The sequence below is a fragment of the Silene latifolia genome, chromosome 5, assembly GCF_048544455.1.
Source record: "Silene latifolia isolate original U9 population chromosome 5, ASM4854445v1, whole genome shotgun sequence".
Classification (NCBI taxonomy): domain Eukaryota; kingdom Viridiplantae; phylum Streptophyta; class Magnoliopsida; order Caryophyllales; family Caryophyllaceae; genus Silene; species Silene latifolia.
The window spans coordinates 31744361-31762604 of NC_133530.1; the positions used below are offsets into that span (position 1 = coordinate 31744361).

The following is an 18244-nucleotide window of genomic DNA, read 5'->3' on the forward strand; positions in this document are numbered from 1 at the left end:
GTGCTTTGAAGCGAAGAAAAACTTGGGTGGTTTCGGACTTGTTTTTAATCGGAAATAGCCATATGTATTTGCTAAAGTGGTCGACAAATACAACATAATACTTGTAATTTTCACGAGATAGTACCGGACTTGTCCATAGGTCCGAGTAGATTAATTCTAAGGGTGCCGTGGTTTTAAATGTTGAGTTCGCAAATGGTAGTTTTTTGCTCTTACTAATTTGACAAGAATCGCAATAAGAAAAATTTGTAATCGGAAATGGTGCATTTTTATTAATATGTTTCATTACATCAAAGGTAGGATGTCCTAGTCTATGATGCCATGAAAGGTGAGTTGAGCCTTTCTTGGTTAAATAGGCCATTGGTTGCGTGTTGCTCAACTCGTAAACTCCATCTTTAGCCTTGCCCTGGAGAAGCGTTTTGCCCGTCGAAATTGCCTTAACAAAAAAAGAAGATGATGAGAACACTACATAAGCATTATTATCATGACATATTTTCGAGATAGATAGTATGTTACGTGAAATTTTTGGTACATGTAACACATTAGTAAATTTAAGAGAAGAGTAAGGTAATTGAAATGAACCTATGTTGGCAATATCCAATGTCGAGCCATCTCCAATAACGAGGTCATCCGGGCCAAAGTAAGGTGAATGGAGCGCAAGGGTATCGAGGTCATGGGTTACATGATGCGAGGCTCCGCTATCAAGTAGATAATTCGGGTTGGAATTTTGGTTGGGAAGAGGGGTGGTGGTTGCCGTGTGAGCTTGGGCAGGGGTGTACTGAGGTTGACGTTGGGGTGGAGCAGGGAAGGTGATAAGAGGGTATTTTTGGCGGAAATACGGGCAGTTAGCAATGACGTGTCCAACTTGACGACACCACTGACAACGGCTTTTAAAAGGGCGTGGGGTTGCAATTGTGGATGCGGGAAGCGAGGGGTGGCAAGAGGGGGTTGTATTGTGGTGTATTGGTGGTGTGACGGTTGTTACCACGGTAGTTATTGTTGTGGCGGCGCAAAGCATTAGCGATGAGGTTGAAATAGGTCAGATTGTGGTTGTTGGTCTAAGAGAACTTCATGATGCAGTAGCTTTTCGTGAAGCAGTTCGAAAGAGATTGAATCGTCACGGGCTCTCACGGCATCAATAACTGGTTTATATAAATTGTAATTAAGCCCACGAAGAATTTTCGAGACTATATCATCAGGGTCTACGGTTGTACCCAATAAAGCCAATTGATCAATGCAAGTTTTGAAAGTGTTCATATAGTCACTGATCTTTTGATCAGCGGGTTTGACTATTGAGTTTAATCGTTCTTTAAGTTGGAGGACATGGGCTCGAGAAGGGTTGTTATAGGTGCTCGAGAGTATGTCCCATGCCTCTTTGGCCGAGGTAGCACGCACGATTAGTGCCTGAACCGTGGCACTGAGTGTGCCCAATAGAGCCCCGAGGATCAAGCCATCTTGCTTGAGCCACGAGAGGTATGCGGGATTGGGTTGTTCTGTTTTGTCAGAACCTGTGATGGTGGGTGGTGGTGATGCGGTGGATCCATCGAGGTAGCCGAATAGGCTGTACCCGAAGAGGATATTCATAAGTTGAAATCGCCACGAGACATAGTTGAGCGGCTTGAGTTTTACACAGTGATTCAAATTGAGTGAAATCAAGGGTTTGGTGGTCTCATGTGGGTTGGGAATCATGTTTTCGGGGTTGGTCATGGTTGTGACTGCGGTGGAAAAATCAAAGGGAGTGCTGCGTTTGAATGTGGTGGTGGGACGGGTTGAGAGAGGGTTGTTAGAGGATTTCTTATGACTCCTTGATGATACCATGTAAAGAAGGTGTTATTTGTATATATAAACTGAATGATTTACAAAGCTAATGATCTAGGTATATATAAGATGAGAGGTAGTCTAATTAAGGATGGGAAAGGGAGCCTATACATTATATTGTCTATAATTACAATATTGAGTATATCACTGATTGATTGTGTTTGCTTGATTTGTGGGGTTGATTGATTGTGCTATCTTTTCCTTATTTGTAGAGGTATTATTGCTAATAGTCACTATTAACGTCCTCTACTGTATTATGCTAGTCTGTCTCTCTGTACTTGGTTCCAGTTTGAATTTTCTGCTATTATTGTAGCCAAGTGTTTACCCTTATGAATTTTACGTATTGTGTGCCAAGCTTGTTTTTTGTTTATTCTTGGTACTTGTTTTATGCATGATATTGATTCTGATCACCCGGCGTAAGTTCATGATATAATCCATAATAACTCCATTACTATTCGTTTGTCACGAATAAACTCACAGTCGACGGACAATTTCAAACAGACCAAATACAAATGGTGTTTGCACGAGGGCTGTAAACAACAGTCGAGTGGCAATCGATAAGAGACCAAATAGGGAGAGTAAGTACATTCTGATCACTAAGACAATTTCAAACAACAGCACAGTACGTACACATGATACGTTGCAAAGAATGTTATGACATTCATCTGTTTCAAACTAGAGAGCCATTCTATAATGTTCCAACAGATACAAGAGATGACAGTCTCTTTAGCTTCAGATGTACTCTTTCAGGTACGAGGTACTAATTCATTAATTATTGTGATCACATTTATCATTGAAAAAACAAGATTTTATGCCTGCACAAAATTATGTATCATAGAATTCTCTATCTAATCTAATACGGAGTAATAGACAACTAGTAAAACATGTAATCTTGCAGCTACATATGGGATCGCGTCAAGTACAGAGGACAAAGCAAGGAACCAACATTGCTGACGCAACTCCAATCGGAGGTCGTACGCCAGTGAGCAATCCCGGTCCTAACACATTCTGTACCTGGGCAGCAGAGGATCTTGAATTGGTCTAGGACCGATAAACAAACAACTACAAATCCTTGTGCAGCACGAAAACTAGCATATCATCCCAAACTGTAAACCAATATGGGTCGATATCCAAAAGTGGAGACCCAGGTGTTGGAGGCCTTGCCGGGGAACATGAACATCCCGCAAATAAGTCAATGTCAAACTCGACAAGTTTTATAGGAGTCGTCTCAAACTCGTCAAGTTCCATACGAGTCTCAAACTTGACAGGCGGGGAACATTGTGGAAGTAGTATGTCCTTGATCATAGTCGCATTGGCACACTCGATACATTTATCATGACTAGTTGTTGCTCCGCGCCCTACCGGGCGTGGTGCCCCAAATTGGTGAAATGCTAAGCGAAAACAAGTTAGAAATACGTGAACAGAAAAGGAAATGTTCCATCATATATTTAGAAACGGCGGACCAAGTATAATAGTGATTGCACAATTGGCAAAAATGTCTGAAAACACGATGTTGGGTGCAATATAATTAGAGAAGAACATCCGTAAAATAGATCACGAAGAATAGTCTGCAATAGATATACATGTATCCATGTATATGCTCGTAAATACTATGCATTCGGGCATATGTATGATACTTAGACGCCTCATTGGTACAAGTTGTACAACTATCAAATATCATGATACACTACTATAGTGTTTTGGGTAACAATAAAAATAACAATATTGCTGTTGCTGAAAGCTTAGTTGTTGAAGGGACGTTGAATTCACCAACTCTTATGCAAGAGGTAGTGAGACTAACTGTTGGAAGCAGCAAGCATTCAAAATGGCTCGTTGACTTCTCTTAGAAGCATGATTTGTTCAAAGACGACTAAACCTTTGAGCAGCGGTGTGGCGTGTTCCACATAGGACAAAGCGTAAGATGCAAGTATCCTAAAGGTGAATAAAAGGTTGTATCTTGTTAATCATCAAGGCCTTTCCCGAGTCAAAAGCTGCTAGTTTTGTTCATCTGTTGGAGCACGAAAGTAAAATGTGAGTGTTCCATCAACTAAATACTACTTTGCAGCCACTTTAAAACAAAACCACTCACTAACTCAACAGTTCAGCAAAGCAATGAGGACCTAATATAATTTTTAAAAATTATTACAGCAGAAAGATGAGCATCCAACAGTTTCAATACTCAAGTGCCAAATTTCCGACCTATCTGATGTTCAGGACTGTCCACTGTCCTAGTGACGTCTACAACTCATATATCAACTAAACCTACTCATTCCAGAGCGTCCAGGCCATATTTAATACATAACATTTACATCATCAACTTTAGAACCTTTCAAACATTCGATATTCGGAGTAGATTTTTCTCTACAAATCTTAACTGATGTTGTGATTTGGCTCCATCATTCTGAAGGTTTTCTATCATTAGGAGCACCTTAAATGAATATCATTATATGGATAAAAAAATCCATCCTCAATACTGTTCTGAGTTGAAAAGCCACTCAAAGTTAAGACCGGTTGGAGAAGTAATGAAAAGAACTGCAGTTTCATTATAGGTGTATTATACGTTAGATAGGATAGTAAAATTGTAAAGTCCTAATAGGCTAGTTTATTCGCAATATTGTAAATAAGAACTCAAAATAGAATAAATCAAATCACATCCAAAAAGCAAATTAGCTGCCACAAAAAAAAATAACAAGAGAAACAAAAGAAGAATAAAGGGCAGAAACTATTAGGGCGTGAAATTGACAGTAAAGTGAAAAGCGAGGTTACTTGTATGCTGAGCGGAGTGATGAAATGGACATGATTGGACCTATGGATCACAACACCTATAGCCGAAGTTTCGAATTTTGCCCCCAAAAAATTCAAAGAAATGCTCAAGATAAGCCTATTTTTGGTCTCTGAAAACAACATCGACACTCACTCCCATAAACCCAAACCATCAAAACCTTATGAACCCTTCATAACCATAAATAGAAACCGCAACACAGAAATTGCCAACAAAAGAAAACTAATTGTGGTTCTTATGCTAGTTCAAAGTCTGAGCTTATATCCAACGAAAAATCAAAGCTAATAGAAAAAAAGAAAACACAACACTAGATTAAGGGAAAGCATCCTAAACTTGAAGTAGGCAATATCAACAACATTGTAGTGATATCCTCTGCACCCGTAAGTAGATTTAAACAAACAGTCTACCCAATTTGTCAGTCGCCGTATCAACAAACAATAGTAACCAACAATATCGAGGTAACCTCCTTACAAACTCAAAAACACCATCTTCATCGTCAAACCTAGCCTTAGTACACAAATTCAAAAGCGTTGGTTTTCTCGTTCTTCTTTATCTGTTTCCATTCGTTTTCAATCAAATTGAGAAGTAAGTCCAGAAACACTTCATCATACTGTCAAAAATAAGGCAATAAGATCCTCAATATCATACATTCCCATCCAAAAATAGCAGGTTCGGTCCAGCAGAAACTTAAATAGATAAGGTTGTAGCTATCACATAAACCACATCTAATCATTTCCTTTTGCCAGACTTTCTCAAGACGTACCATGCACACAAGTGAAAATTCTCATGATTCTGACCAATTTATACAAGGCAACAGATGCATGAACACATAAATTCTACATTCGAACGCCCTCTTTTCAATCCAGAAACCTGATTACCTGAACACATCTTACATGTCATTCTTATGATTTTTCAATATTTTTCGGACCTCTTCTTCTCCTAACATGTTATTTGACTGGCACACCATTAGTTGGAGGCTAAAGAACTATACGTATAAACTACAAATTATTTTATGATGCACAATCGCCATGGATTATCCTAAACATTAATCCGATTATCACAAACTACGAACATAATGTAAGCAAAAGTAGGCTAAAAAGATTTAATATCTTACAGAGAGTTCAAAGTTTGCTATATTACCTCATCATCTCGCACCCTTCTCACTTCCTTCAACAATCACACTCCCTATTTTGCTGCCTTCTTAGGAGTGTGATGCCTTCACACTGCCATCAACCTTGCCCTCCTTCACCATCATCGTTAGAACCTATGCATATATGCACAAATGATTAGCAAATGAATATGAAATTAGGAATAGGAGACAAACCAATTTCCGCGTATCAAATTAACCATCTAATATGATTCGTCAGGGCGGGGAGGACCTTAAATTCTCTCACAAATTTACACCGTTAGGTCCGCCAAATTACCCTGACAGAAACTCAGCTTACTGAAATTTCATAATTAACCTCTTTAAGTATAAGAGGCTTAATTACCTTCCAGAATGTGCTTCCAGAATGTGTAGAAGGATAAGTGTATCTGACTAAGGGTGAATAAGAATGTTTGGCAGATACTGAACTACAAAGTTACATGTTCATCTTCAGGGACCTACAAACTAAAAATATATGTTGTGCGACTCAAATACACACAAAACCTCCCCAAACTCAAATATGCCTGTCAGAAACTCTGAATTATAAAACAATGACCACGATACACTTATAAAGTCAGAAACTTTGGTACGGCGAGACCCCAGAATATGAAAAATTGAAAAGAGCAAATTATGCCGGTGTATATGAACCGACGGGACTCTCCGGGAGTATTAAAAAAATGACAACCAAATATAAGCACAAAGAAACGTCAACTAAACACAAACTAGCATTAAACCTCAATATAACTCTAAAAAGAAATATCGCAAACACTAATGTGAGATAGTCAATTGGAAAGAAAAAACAGCAACCCACAAAAAATAAGCAAACACCCACTTTAATCAAACCCTAGAACCAGTTCAATCAATATAAATACAAATATAATATAATATAAATATAATAATAAATTAAGGGTACAATTTTAAAAGGAAAAAGTTGGGAACTTGGAGTGAAGTGGAATGATGTTGCGATGCGTTGCTTAACCCTAACCCCTTGCCAGTGACCATTACATACACAAGATGCACACACACGAAAGAACTGTTGCTTATCGTATTATGTTTAAGGCACAAACCAGTCAGGACAATAAGTAAGAACACAAACAAGACGCACACACCGTAACCGTCAGTTTAGGCACCATCTATTCAATGAGACGCCAGTAGACTATCTTCGATTCGCGTGTCTCTGTAGAAACAACAGCACATTTAGTCAAGGAGGAGTAAAAATCTTCTCCATTAGACATTCTGTTGTTTCAGCAAAGACAAAAGAAGAGAAGTCACTAAATGTCTTTGAGCTTGCACCGGGGTCAAAATATAGCAGAAACTCTCAGTCAAGGCACCACTTCAACCTGTAGATTGATGTTGAAATTATTAGAGGTCAGGCTAGGTAAATTCTGTCGTCAATGACAACGTGGCAGGTAAAAATTGTTAAAAAGTGCCACTTTATGCAACTTTATCTGTAGAATGTCCAGACATTAAAAAAAAGTGAACTAACAAAAGTTACAGTGGAAAACAAGGTTAAACATAGTAACAAAACCTTAGGTCTAAGTCATTTACCCATCAAGCAATGATATTCATTGGTGACACGTAAATGAACTAAAATCTTTAAAATGGTCTGAATTTCCTAAGTCTCGAAAATTGGTTGTTCAATTAAGCTTGTTAAAAATAATTTGAACATTGATGTAGTTCACGGTTTAAGCTTTAGTAAATCCATAACTAAACCATGAGGTAGGGAATTAATGCAAAACAGATCCAGAAAAGCTGTATATTTAGAATATACTGCAATCCTAAATAAGCTTGTGATGCGAAGCAAAAAAACACACATATAAAACCTACGGAGTCAAAGATCCATCACTGAAACTGGGCTGCAAAATATGTTACTTATCCACAAACATTCCCGAGTACAAATTCACACATATTATAGTACAACAAAATTATCTCAATGTCAGAAAAGACTACCAACCTATTGCTATAGTTAGGTAACATGCCAATGTGTTTACAAAACAAGGAGATTGTCTATGAAAAGAATCCTTCACAAATTGCTCCAAAGCAAAACATTTAATGGCTCATTTTGCTCTCCACCAAATACTATAGCTAATATATGATATAATAAGTTTTTTTTTTTTTTTTTTTCTGTGTGTCAAATGAGCCACAAACCACAAGGGCATTACAATCTAAGGGAAGAGGATCTGAAATCACGCCATATTGTTCATAATACCATCGCCTTAACTGCTAGAGTAAGTAGTAAGCTCTCTCCATTTAGCCACAGGATACAATACTATGCATTGTGAGGAGATACGAAATGTACAAAGATTAATAGTTAGCTGCTCATTATACACTAAAGATTCGCAAAAAAGACTAACAAACCCATTAAAGGGAAACCCTAACTTAGTAGGCAAACTCACCGTAAACTACTGAGCAAACATTGTCCAACATATAGCACCCAACAACACTCAAAACCTAACCTGTAAACACAGCTAGCAAAATAAACCAACTAAACAACAGCCACAGGAACAAGCAGCTGACCTAGCAACAACTATAAAGTAAGAACCTTTGCTCTTTGGTACGGTGAGAACTGATAAGCACCACCAAACTGAAAAGAGCCAGTTGTACCATCGTTGAGCATAAGAATGAATGAAACCAGCAAACGAGAAAGTAGGTTATGAAATGAAAAAGAAGAATGAAAGGTAGGGAACGAATGGGGGTTAAGCAAAAAATGGATGTTGAAGATTTGAAGGGAGAGGGGAGGGTTAGGGGTTACTATTGCTAAGGAAGAGTTGGGGAATAAAAGGGACGGAGGGTAAAACTCGTCCCAAAGCGACTAAATATAAGACTAATACAAACAGTGGCATGAATTTCTAAAGCCTCCTACCTTAATTAACAAAAGTAACTAACCATTAATCTTAAAACCATAACAAACTCATCAAATAACAGTATTTAGCAACAATCATTCAACATTAGTAAAATTAGTGCATAATTAATGAAACCACAAAGGTAAACGAGAATAAGATGGCATACTAAATAGTGAATACATGGTTGTTGCCGCCGCCGTCATCGCCATCACACCAACTCCTTGTGCAAAATACCGAGAAATTAGATCAAGATATATATATATATATATATTGTATTCCATCCCAGAAAAATTATATATCGCTTGTCTGCGCATGTTTGTGGAGCTAAAAACGAAAACACTGAAATCGAAAAATTAGGGAATCTCACCTCCGACAATTGCACTCAAACACAGGACAGACCGTAAGGCGAGATACGACACTGACCTAGCTGAATCTTTTAACCAATAATATACAAAAGAAAAAGAAAGACTGACAAAATTTGTCATTTCTCACCATAATCCGCCATCTTTATCACCTAGCTACAGTTTACTAAGTCCTCCTTTTTAAAAAGTAAAGAAAGAGAAGGGAGCAAATCTGGAACTCTATTGTGACAAGAAATGTCCAACAAACAAAGATAAGATAAGAGAAGTGGTTTACCCCCTCATTTTGAGTTCCATCACACCGTAAGAAAAATATTTTTTGAAATCCAGTCAGTAAGCTTGAATTATAAAATCCGGAAATTTGGTACGGCGATAATCAAGGATATGAAAATTTGAAGAGAGCAAATTATACTGGTATATGTGTACTCATGAATCCTTTAGGAGTATTAACATATCGACGACCAAGTATAAGCTAAAAAAAACATCAATTAAACATAAAATCTCATTAAACGCCAATTCAACCCAAAAACAAAAGAAATACCTCAAACAAACACACTGATGTGACTTAGTCAACCGAAAAACAACCCGCAATCAAACCCTAGAACCAGTTCAATCAGGAGAACTTACCATCAACTATCGACTTACCGCCATAAAATCAAACAAACCCCATCAAGGTAAGAACCTAATTAAGCGGGAGAACTTACCATCAACTGTCGACCTACCGCCATCTCACATGAATCACCCAGACAAAGAAACAAATAAATTAAACATCATCCAGCAGAATAAACGGCTAGGCATACCACGTAAACCATACAGTACTCTAGAACAATTTTAATACCTATCATAAATTCTAAGAATAGAAACTATTATCATTAAGAGATACTCAAATGCACTACCCACAAAATTTCCGACTCACTCCATAACCATCACATAATTCATAGCCACTCACTCCACAACCCAGCAACCTCACATGTACCGTGGACTAAACAAAGGCCTCACTAAACTGTCAACGCTAAAGACTGTTACCAAAAGGATTCAGAACTCGCACGAAACACTTACAAATAGTAGACCAGGCCACATTATATTGTTCAGATGGCCAATTACTTACTCTCGATCAAGTCACTACTTATAAGCTAAAGTAAAACAATGAATGATTAATTAAGAGGAACTTTAAAAGCGCAATGGCTTATGACCAGTTATCTGAAAATTTATCTATTCAGGACAAAGATAGGCAAATGATCAAGAAGCGAAGAGAACGCAAACCAAATCTCACGGACCACGTACATTCCCCAGACCATATTGCATCTTCATTTTTATGTCTCACTCTCCTTGTAAGGAAGAGGCCGAGAACGACCATCCTAATGAAAATGAGTAGCCTATAGCATAAAAATAAATAACTAATCTTAGAACTATAATTTGTGAATTGTTAAGAAGCAGTCGCGTATTCGAAAAATTAAATGTGTAAATAAGTACAATAGTAATGAATAAAGTACAGAAGACAAAGCAAGGCAGCATGGAACCAACATTGCTGACACAACTCCAATCGAAGGTCGCATGCCAGTGAGCAACCCCGGTCCTAACCAGGTCTTTGATACCACTACTACACATTCTGTACCTGGGCAGCAGAGGATCTTGGATCGGTCTACTAGTCTAGGACTGATAAACAAACAACTACAAATCCTTTTGCAGCTCGAAAGGTGGCATATCATCCCAAACTGTAAACCAATATGGGTCTATATCCAAAAGTGGAGACCCAGGTGTTGGAGGCCTTGCCGGGGAACATGAACATCCCGCAAATAAGTCAATGTCAAACTCGACAAGTTTTACAGGAGTCAGAAAGTCGTCAAGTTCCATACGAATCTCAAACTTGACAGGCGGGGAACATTGTGGAAGTATGTCCTTGATCATACATTTATCATGATTGATACATTTATCATGATTGTGCAGGAATCCTTCCTCCTTGACCCAATCGTAATTCTCTCGTTTCGGGTGACTCACAGCAGCAGATACATTACTATCGACTGAATTCTTCTTAGACGGTTTTTGAAGAGGGCGTGGCCTGTTGGTCAGATCCCCAAGGGGTTTCCGAACAACCTTCACATTCATCTGGATGGATTAAGATTATTAGTATTATAATAAATTCACCTTCTTAAATCAAATCAAATCAATAGGCTACCAGCAAATTCAACCACATCAATCAATAAAACCCTAAATCCGCAACAACTCATCTAAAAGATCAAATATTTCCTAATAAAATAACAAGATCAACCTAGAAATTAAATTCTAAACATCAGATTAAACCCAGAAATCTTCTTTACAATTTACGAAAAGGAAGAATACCAAAAAGAGACGAAATTACCTTAGCTTTCACATTCGCAGATGCCTTCTTCTTTGCAACGGTCACATTCATCTTAATTTTGTGAATTAAACAAAGTTTAATTAACTTTAATTGAAATTGAAAAGAGAGTGAGACGAAATTAGGGTTGATTGATTTCAGGAATTTGGGTGTTTTTCTTATGGAATTGAGAATTGTGAGGAGCGTTTAATTAGTTTTGTTGTATTTATACACGAGAGTATATTTTAGCGCGGTTTTGATTTAGGTAACGTCTCTTTCCCCTCTCTAGTACAAACGTCGGTGGCAAATCACAAATGGTCATTTGACTCGAGTTAATTCGGATTAGTCACACATTTTAGATTGGGTCGGGGTATTTTAGGTTTCGAATTAGTTTCTGATATTAAGTTGTCGGTTCATTCAGAGTTTGAGCTCTTTTGAATCAGGTAGTTTTCGGGTATGGGTTATGTTGTGTCGAGTCAATATGAACACACTTTAAGTAGTATTAATGTGATAAACAAAAATTGTCTTAAAATTAATTATTTATTATGGAGCATTGCAACTTGCAAGTTACAACTAGGGGTAATAATGAGACGACACAGCTCACGAGCAATGCGAGATCGGCTCGGTCAAATTTCGGCTCGGGCTCGGCTCGAGAGTTTAACGAGTCAAGTCGAGCAAAGGTTGGTTCGACTCGATAAGCTTGTGAGCGGCTCGAACTTGTGTGATTAGATAAGATATTGCTTAAATTGTTATAACAAAATTACTAAAGATCGCCCCTAAAATACTCATCTCGCCCCTAAAGTTCATTTCTTTTTCCAAGTTTGCCCTTTTCTCTACTTTAACTCTCTAAAACTTTTTTTTTCGGAAAATTTTAAATGAGTGACGGAAATCCTTTTTTTAATTATCTCTTTAATTCGTACAATAATGATAATTCGTACAATAATGATGGAAGTCAATTTCAAAACGATTGGAATGCCGAACAACATTATCGGTATAACGATCAACATTATAGTTACGGTAACGGTGAAGGAAGTGGTTATGGAGACGGTAGTAATACGTGAAATTACGAGGAAGCTGAAAATACGCAAGACAATGAAAACACGCAAGACAATGAGGTATTCTACGCATTTTCGTACATGGTAAATTATTTTTTTTGGACACGCATTTTCGATTTTCCAGAAACTATGTTTTCGGACGAGATTCACGAAAGAACCCAGGAACAATCGTGTAAAATACACGAAATGACCCAGGCTCATTCGTGTAAATTACACGAAATGGCCCAGGCTCATTCGTGCAAACTACACGAAATGGCCCAGGCTGTCTCGTGTGATTTACACGAAATGGCCCAGGTTATTTCGTGTAATTCACACGAATGGTTGTGTAATTCACACGAATGGTCCCAGGCTGTTTCGTGTATTTCACACGAATGGTCCTTTTTTATTTTTTTTTTATTTTTTAATATACGTTTTTGGGTTTTTTTTTTAAAAAAAAAATACGGTTAATGGATTTAATTAGGAAAATTATGAAGATCCCGGTGAAGAGAATGTTGATTACGGTGATATGTTTGTATTTGAGCATCCGTTTAACACGTTTGAAGAAGCATTTGATCGTTGTGATGAAGTTGCATATGGGTTAGGCTTTCATTTGGTAAAGGCTGAGTATCACACGGAAAAGAGTCCTCCGTATAAAATAGTGAAATGTGAGCGATACGGACCTTATAATAGCAAGGCTAAGGATCCCGAGAAACCGCAAAGAAAATCGAAGACCAAAAAATTTATGTGTCCATTTGCATTAAGAGTGATTAAAAAAGGTGAAGGTGTGTGGGTTGTTGTTCCGAAGTGCGGGGTTCACAATCACAAGTTTGGAAAGTTTCTAGAAGGTCATAGGCGTAGAGCGAAATTTACTGAAGAACGGAAAGAATTGATTAAGCAGTATCGGCAGTCCCATGTGAAACAACGGTATGGTTAGACACGCTTTTACGCTTCGGTATCCTGATCAACCGCCTCTGATTCTGAAACAAATTTATAATGAGAATGCCCGATTGAGTGCGAAGGATAGAGATGGGAGAAATAGTGTGCAATATATGTTGCATTTAGCGAACCAAGCTAACTACCTTAGTGAGTCCACTAAACATCCTGAAACAAAAAAAACTTACACATGTTTGGTTTACTCATCCAGAGGCGGTGCAGATGTTTAAAGTGTGGCCAAATGTTATTCTAATCGACTCCACCTACAAGACAAATAAGTACGGTCTTATATTGGTTCAATGTGTAGGCATCACACCTGTTGGAAAAAGTCTTTTGATAGGTTACGCGTTAATTGAGAACGAGGGTAAAGAAGGGTATAAGTGGGTTTTGAGAAGGTTAGAGTCATTGTTGGAACCAGGTGTGAGGCCAACAGACATAGTTACGGATCACGAGCGTGGTCTAATTGCTGCACTTCCTGCTGTATTTCGTAATTCCCATCATTTTTTGTGCTTATTTCACGTATACACCGTAATTGAGGCTAGAGCAACGAACATAGAGAGGAATGGTAATTTTGGGAAAGCGTTAGCACACGGCGCTTGAAAGAAAGTTGTTGAAGCTAAAACATTTGATGAATGTACCATGGAGTGGAATGAGTTGCGGAAAAAATATTGTGGTCATCCTGCACTTATCAATTATCTTGAGTTGACTTGGTGGCATTAAATCCATATGTTTGGCAAATGCTTTACTAATTTGGTGCTTCATTTTGGTAACACAACTACGTCTAGAGTTGAGTCCGCTCATGCTCAATTGAAGATGTGGTTAGGATCAGCTGAGCTTACTCTTGACAGTATATGGAAACGGGCTGATGTTATGATTCACGGGCAACATATTGAAATTAGTAAAACGCTGGAAGATTCTATAAGCAAGACAGTTGTTACTAATATGTATTATGAGAATATATTTTCAATGTTGAGTGGAAGAGTTTGTTAGACATCTATATCTCATTATACTCAACATATTCATATATGTTTCAATTTAATTTAGTCATAAAATTAATTTAGATCTTATGCATGCAAACATAAATAAATATAGAGAAGAAATCGTTTTCCTTACAATAAAATTTCGGATCAAAGGGCACAAGTAAGATCTCCTTCTTACTTGTTCTTGAGCTCTCCTAATATGGATGAACAAAGATTCAAGGGTAGAATCTCTCCCAAAGATGAATACCCAAAGTAACCCCTTAAAAGATTAATATTATTAATACTAGAACAATATTAATCTAAATAAAATTGACCCAAAATATTGAATTTGGTCTCCTGTTTTTCGGTTAAGAGAAGGGAGAAGAAGGAGTAATATTCTCTCTAAAAACTCTATTTTTAGATGTGTTAGAATGAATGATTATACACTAGTATGCATGTAGTGTATATTAGGAAAAATAAAGAGCAAAAACCCTTGGCCTTGCACTAGGAAAATCGGGGGGAGGGAGGGGGGGGGGGGGGTTATGGCCAATGCATGAGCTTCAATTCTTCCCAAGAATTATAGGCATGTAAGGCTATGTATTAGGTCTTATGATTATGCCTTCCACTTAAACATAATTAACACAAATAAGCCTAATACTCCCTCCTTATTTTCGGCACATATAGTGTAAAATGGAAAATCCATTTTACACATTATTTTGTCAATTTGTCACATGTAACATGTTTCATGACATTAGGTATATAAAATGTATTTTTAACAATTAAAAATCAACATATTAATAAAATATGTCACTTATAAAGTTAACCTAGTAATTCATAATTACTTGTACCGTAATGGGTTCCCGAGTCATAAATTACAACATTCTGTATTTATAATAATCAATTCATTCCTTTTTAATTGTTTCCGTAAACAATAATTTCATCTAAGTAATAAAACAATTCGATTACTTAGACCGTATCTTATTTAATCAAATTAAAATGAGACACGTAAATATTACTTCCAAAATCGTCCGTCAATTTTAAGTAATTTAATTAACCCGTATCGTCATACGATCAATTAAATAATCAATTAAGAGTGTTACCCTTTAGGTATGACCTAAGGGGATCAACTGATCACCACCGTCGCACGACAGTAATGTCAAACTCTAGTCAGCCAATCATTACCGATATGTGTGGACCAGTTGACTGTAAAATATTACATCCCACATGTATTCTTAAAATGAGACTTAAACATGTGATCATCATGATCGACAGTTGTGATCGCATTATTGTCGGAGGACACATATTCCAACCGAGTTTCGGCGACCGCCATAGAAGCAATGTTAGTGGAATATAATCGTGGGATTGATTTGGGTTATTATTTGGAGGAGAATTGTGGTTGCACATTATGGACGACCCATAAGCTATTGTGTGCTTGTCGGTTACATACAGTTTTCCACGAAGGTAAAAGAATTCATCCTGATGATTTACATGTTTTTGGTCACGGTTAGCCTACACGGATTCCAGTCATCGGCGTTCTCGCCATAATGATGTGATGGAGGACCTTTTTGATAAAGTTCGGGCTTCCCACCATTCGGTCCAAAGAGATATAATTGAGTCATTGTTCACTAAGTTGTATCCTGAGGACGAGGTTGTTGAGGAATCTGAAATAATAGATACACGCCGTGATCGTCCAAGGAAGTCCAATACCCGTAATAAATCTGCTTTCGAACATTCCAGACGTAGTTACCCGAGTACGACAACCAGTAACGATGGAGGTATGTTAATATTTAATGTTAATATTTAGTTAATTTCAATTTTTAATAATTGTTTTTGTTTATATTTTTATTTACTTAATTTTTAATGTTAATATGTAGGTGATGGACCCCCTCGAGCTTAATTATGACTATGTAACAGACGTAGGTCTTTTCGATTATCAGCATTGTATGCCTGAGGCGGTCATTGATGGTTTTTTAGGAGTTTTTAACCCGAGGGAGGGGGTGATGGTCATTGTGGTTTTAGGGTTATGTCTCATGCAAAAACAGGAAATCAAAAAAATTATCTCGAGATGCGACAACAGTTGTTGGTGGAATTGAAAGAGTTAATATATTTCACTATCTACTACGATGAGTGAAACGGTGCTTGTAGACGAATCAAATGGGCTCATCATAAACCATGTCAAAAGCCTAATTGGATGGATGCCTTGGATTTGCATGGTTTTGCAACATTGTTCAACTGGACAATATGTTTCGTGACTGTCCAACCTAACCTACGCGATGATCGTGTATGGACCGGTTCTAATACGTCCTACCTCTACGACCAGTTCCAGGTGTCAGAGCCCCGTATGGTATTCTATGGATTCTTTTTACAGGTAATCATTTTGTGCATTTACTCATGGATGATGATTGTGCCATGCCTACCATCAGTAATCAGTGGTACAATAATCGACATGAAGACGTCGCCTATTATGAAAACATTTATACTGAAAGACTTGATTTGTGGTGGCAATTTGTATTTTCGGGTATTATGTTTAACCCGTTTACTTAGTTATTGTAATATTTTAGAAACTTGACATAATGAACTTAGTTATTATGCCATGTAATTTTTAATTAAGTCCAACCAAACTAAAATTACAAGTCCAACAAAATAAAAATTACAAGTCCAACAAAATAAAAGCACAAGTCCATCAAAATAAAAAACACAAGTCCAACAAATTAAAAATTACAAATCCAACAAAATAAAAAACACAAGTTCAACAAAATAAAATGTAGTCCAACAAAATAATAACTAAAAGTCCAACAACATCTAATAAGTACGCCTACTAATGGTAGGCTCTGATCTCGACCACCTTTGGACATCATCGCTGCCTCGACCTCTGCTTCGTCCCGACTCGACCTCCTGATCATGACGATCCCTCTCTTCATTTCCCCAGCTCCTACCACGTCCTCCAGATCCTCTGCCTCTCCCCCTACTACCCTCCACAACCGGGGTTCGACCAGTGTACGCACGCATCTGAGGATGAACGTTCCTTATAAAGTCTGTGACTTTTGCGGTCACTGCAGGGTCTTCAACATTGTCGTACTGCGAGAGCCTCTGAATAAGAGATTGTCCAACCTGAAAATTACAATAACAAATATATTAAAAGAATACAAAAAAATGTGCGAATTAGTAAATAAAATTAAATATAGTTACCGTAGTTGGAAAGTGGGACCTCGCCAAGGACAATTGATCAGCTTTCCGAGGAACGTTCATCACGTAAGGATGCGAATGTGAGACAAACCATTCCATATATCCTACCCCATAGGAATGTGGTGGGTGAGCGGGTATCGACACCCTATCCAAAAATGCCATGTGCATCTTACAATTATTCCATGTGTAGTCTAAATATGCACCGTCATACTGCACATCATAGGAAATGGACTTCATAGGACGGTAAACCTTGTCAGGTCGTGCCATAGGGGTCGGGATGACCTGCATGTACCCAAACTGTCGAAGACATCGATCTGGCTGATACGGCTCAACAATATCAATAAATCTCAACAAACCGTGGTAAACACTACGCGGGTGCTCGGTCTCCGGGTGGTCAGGGTACGGTCTTCAAGCTACCGACTCAATCGGCATCATATCAAGCTGCTCACGATAGGAAACTAAAGCTCTCCCTGCCTCACGTTGTGGCACCGTACTAGTGGACCACAACATAGCTCTAGGTGTACCCGGAGCGGCCGCTAAAGTAGCCATTGGCCTAAATGCCGGAAAGTACTCAAAAATCAAAGACTGCAACAAGGTCAAACTACCGCACAAACCTTTACAATCAGACCTCGTCGCGATCCCCATTTGCCTATATAGATAAGCAAGTGTGTCGGCACCCCAAGCACGCCCAGCCATACTGCCAACATCTCTAAGCATCGGGAAAGTATTAGCTCGCACTCTATCACTCGATTTATCAACAAATAACGTCGAACTCAATATAAGCATCAAGTAGTCCTGAGCCTCCGATACCATTCCCCGCTTGTCTCCTTGAACCAAATCTTTCAAAGTTTTTT

General features: G+C 38.0%; 1 protein-coding gene across 1 annotated transcript; it reads right to left on the minus strand.

The window, feature by feature from the left end:
* Window positions 1-3311: 3311 nt before the first annotated feature.
* Window positions 3312-11521, minus strand: LOC141657190 (uncharacterized). The gene is made up of 5 exons (XM_074464341.1): window positions 11303-11521; window positions 10468-11049; window positions 6851-7081; window positions 5738-5861; window positions 3312-3823 (listed from the first exon to the last, which is right to left on the minus strand). The coding sequence occupies exons 1-2, from the start codon at window positions 11351-11353 to the stop codon at window positions 10615-10617; spliced, it is 486 nt and encodes a 161-aa protein (XP_074320442.1). The 5' UTR covers window positions 11354-11521; the 3' UTR covers window positions 3312-3823; window positions 5738-5861; window positions 6851-7081; window positions 10468-10614.
* Window positions 11522-18244: the final 6723 nt, after the last annotated feature.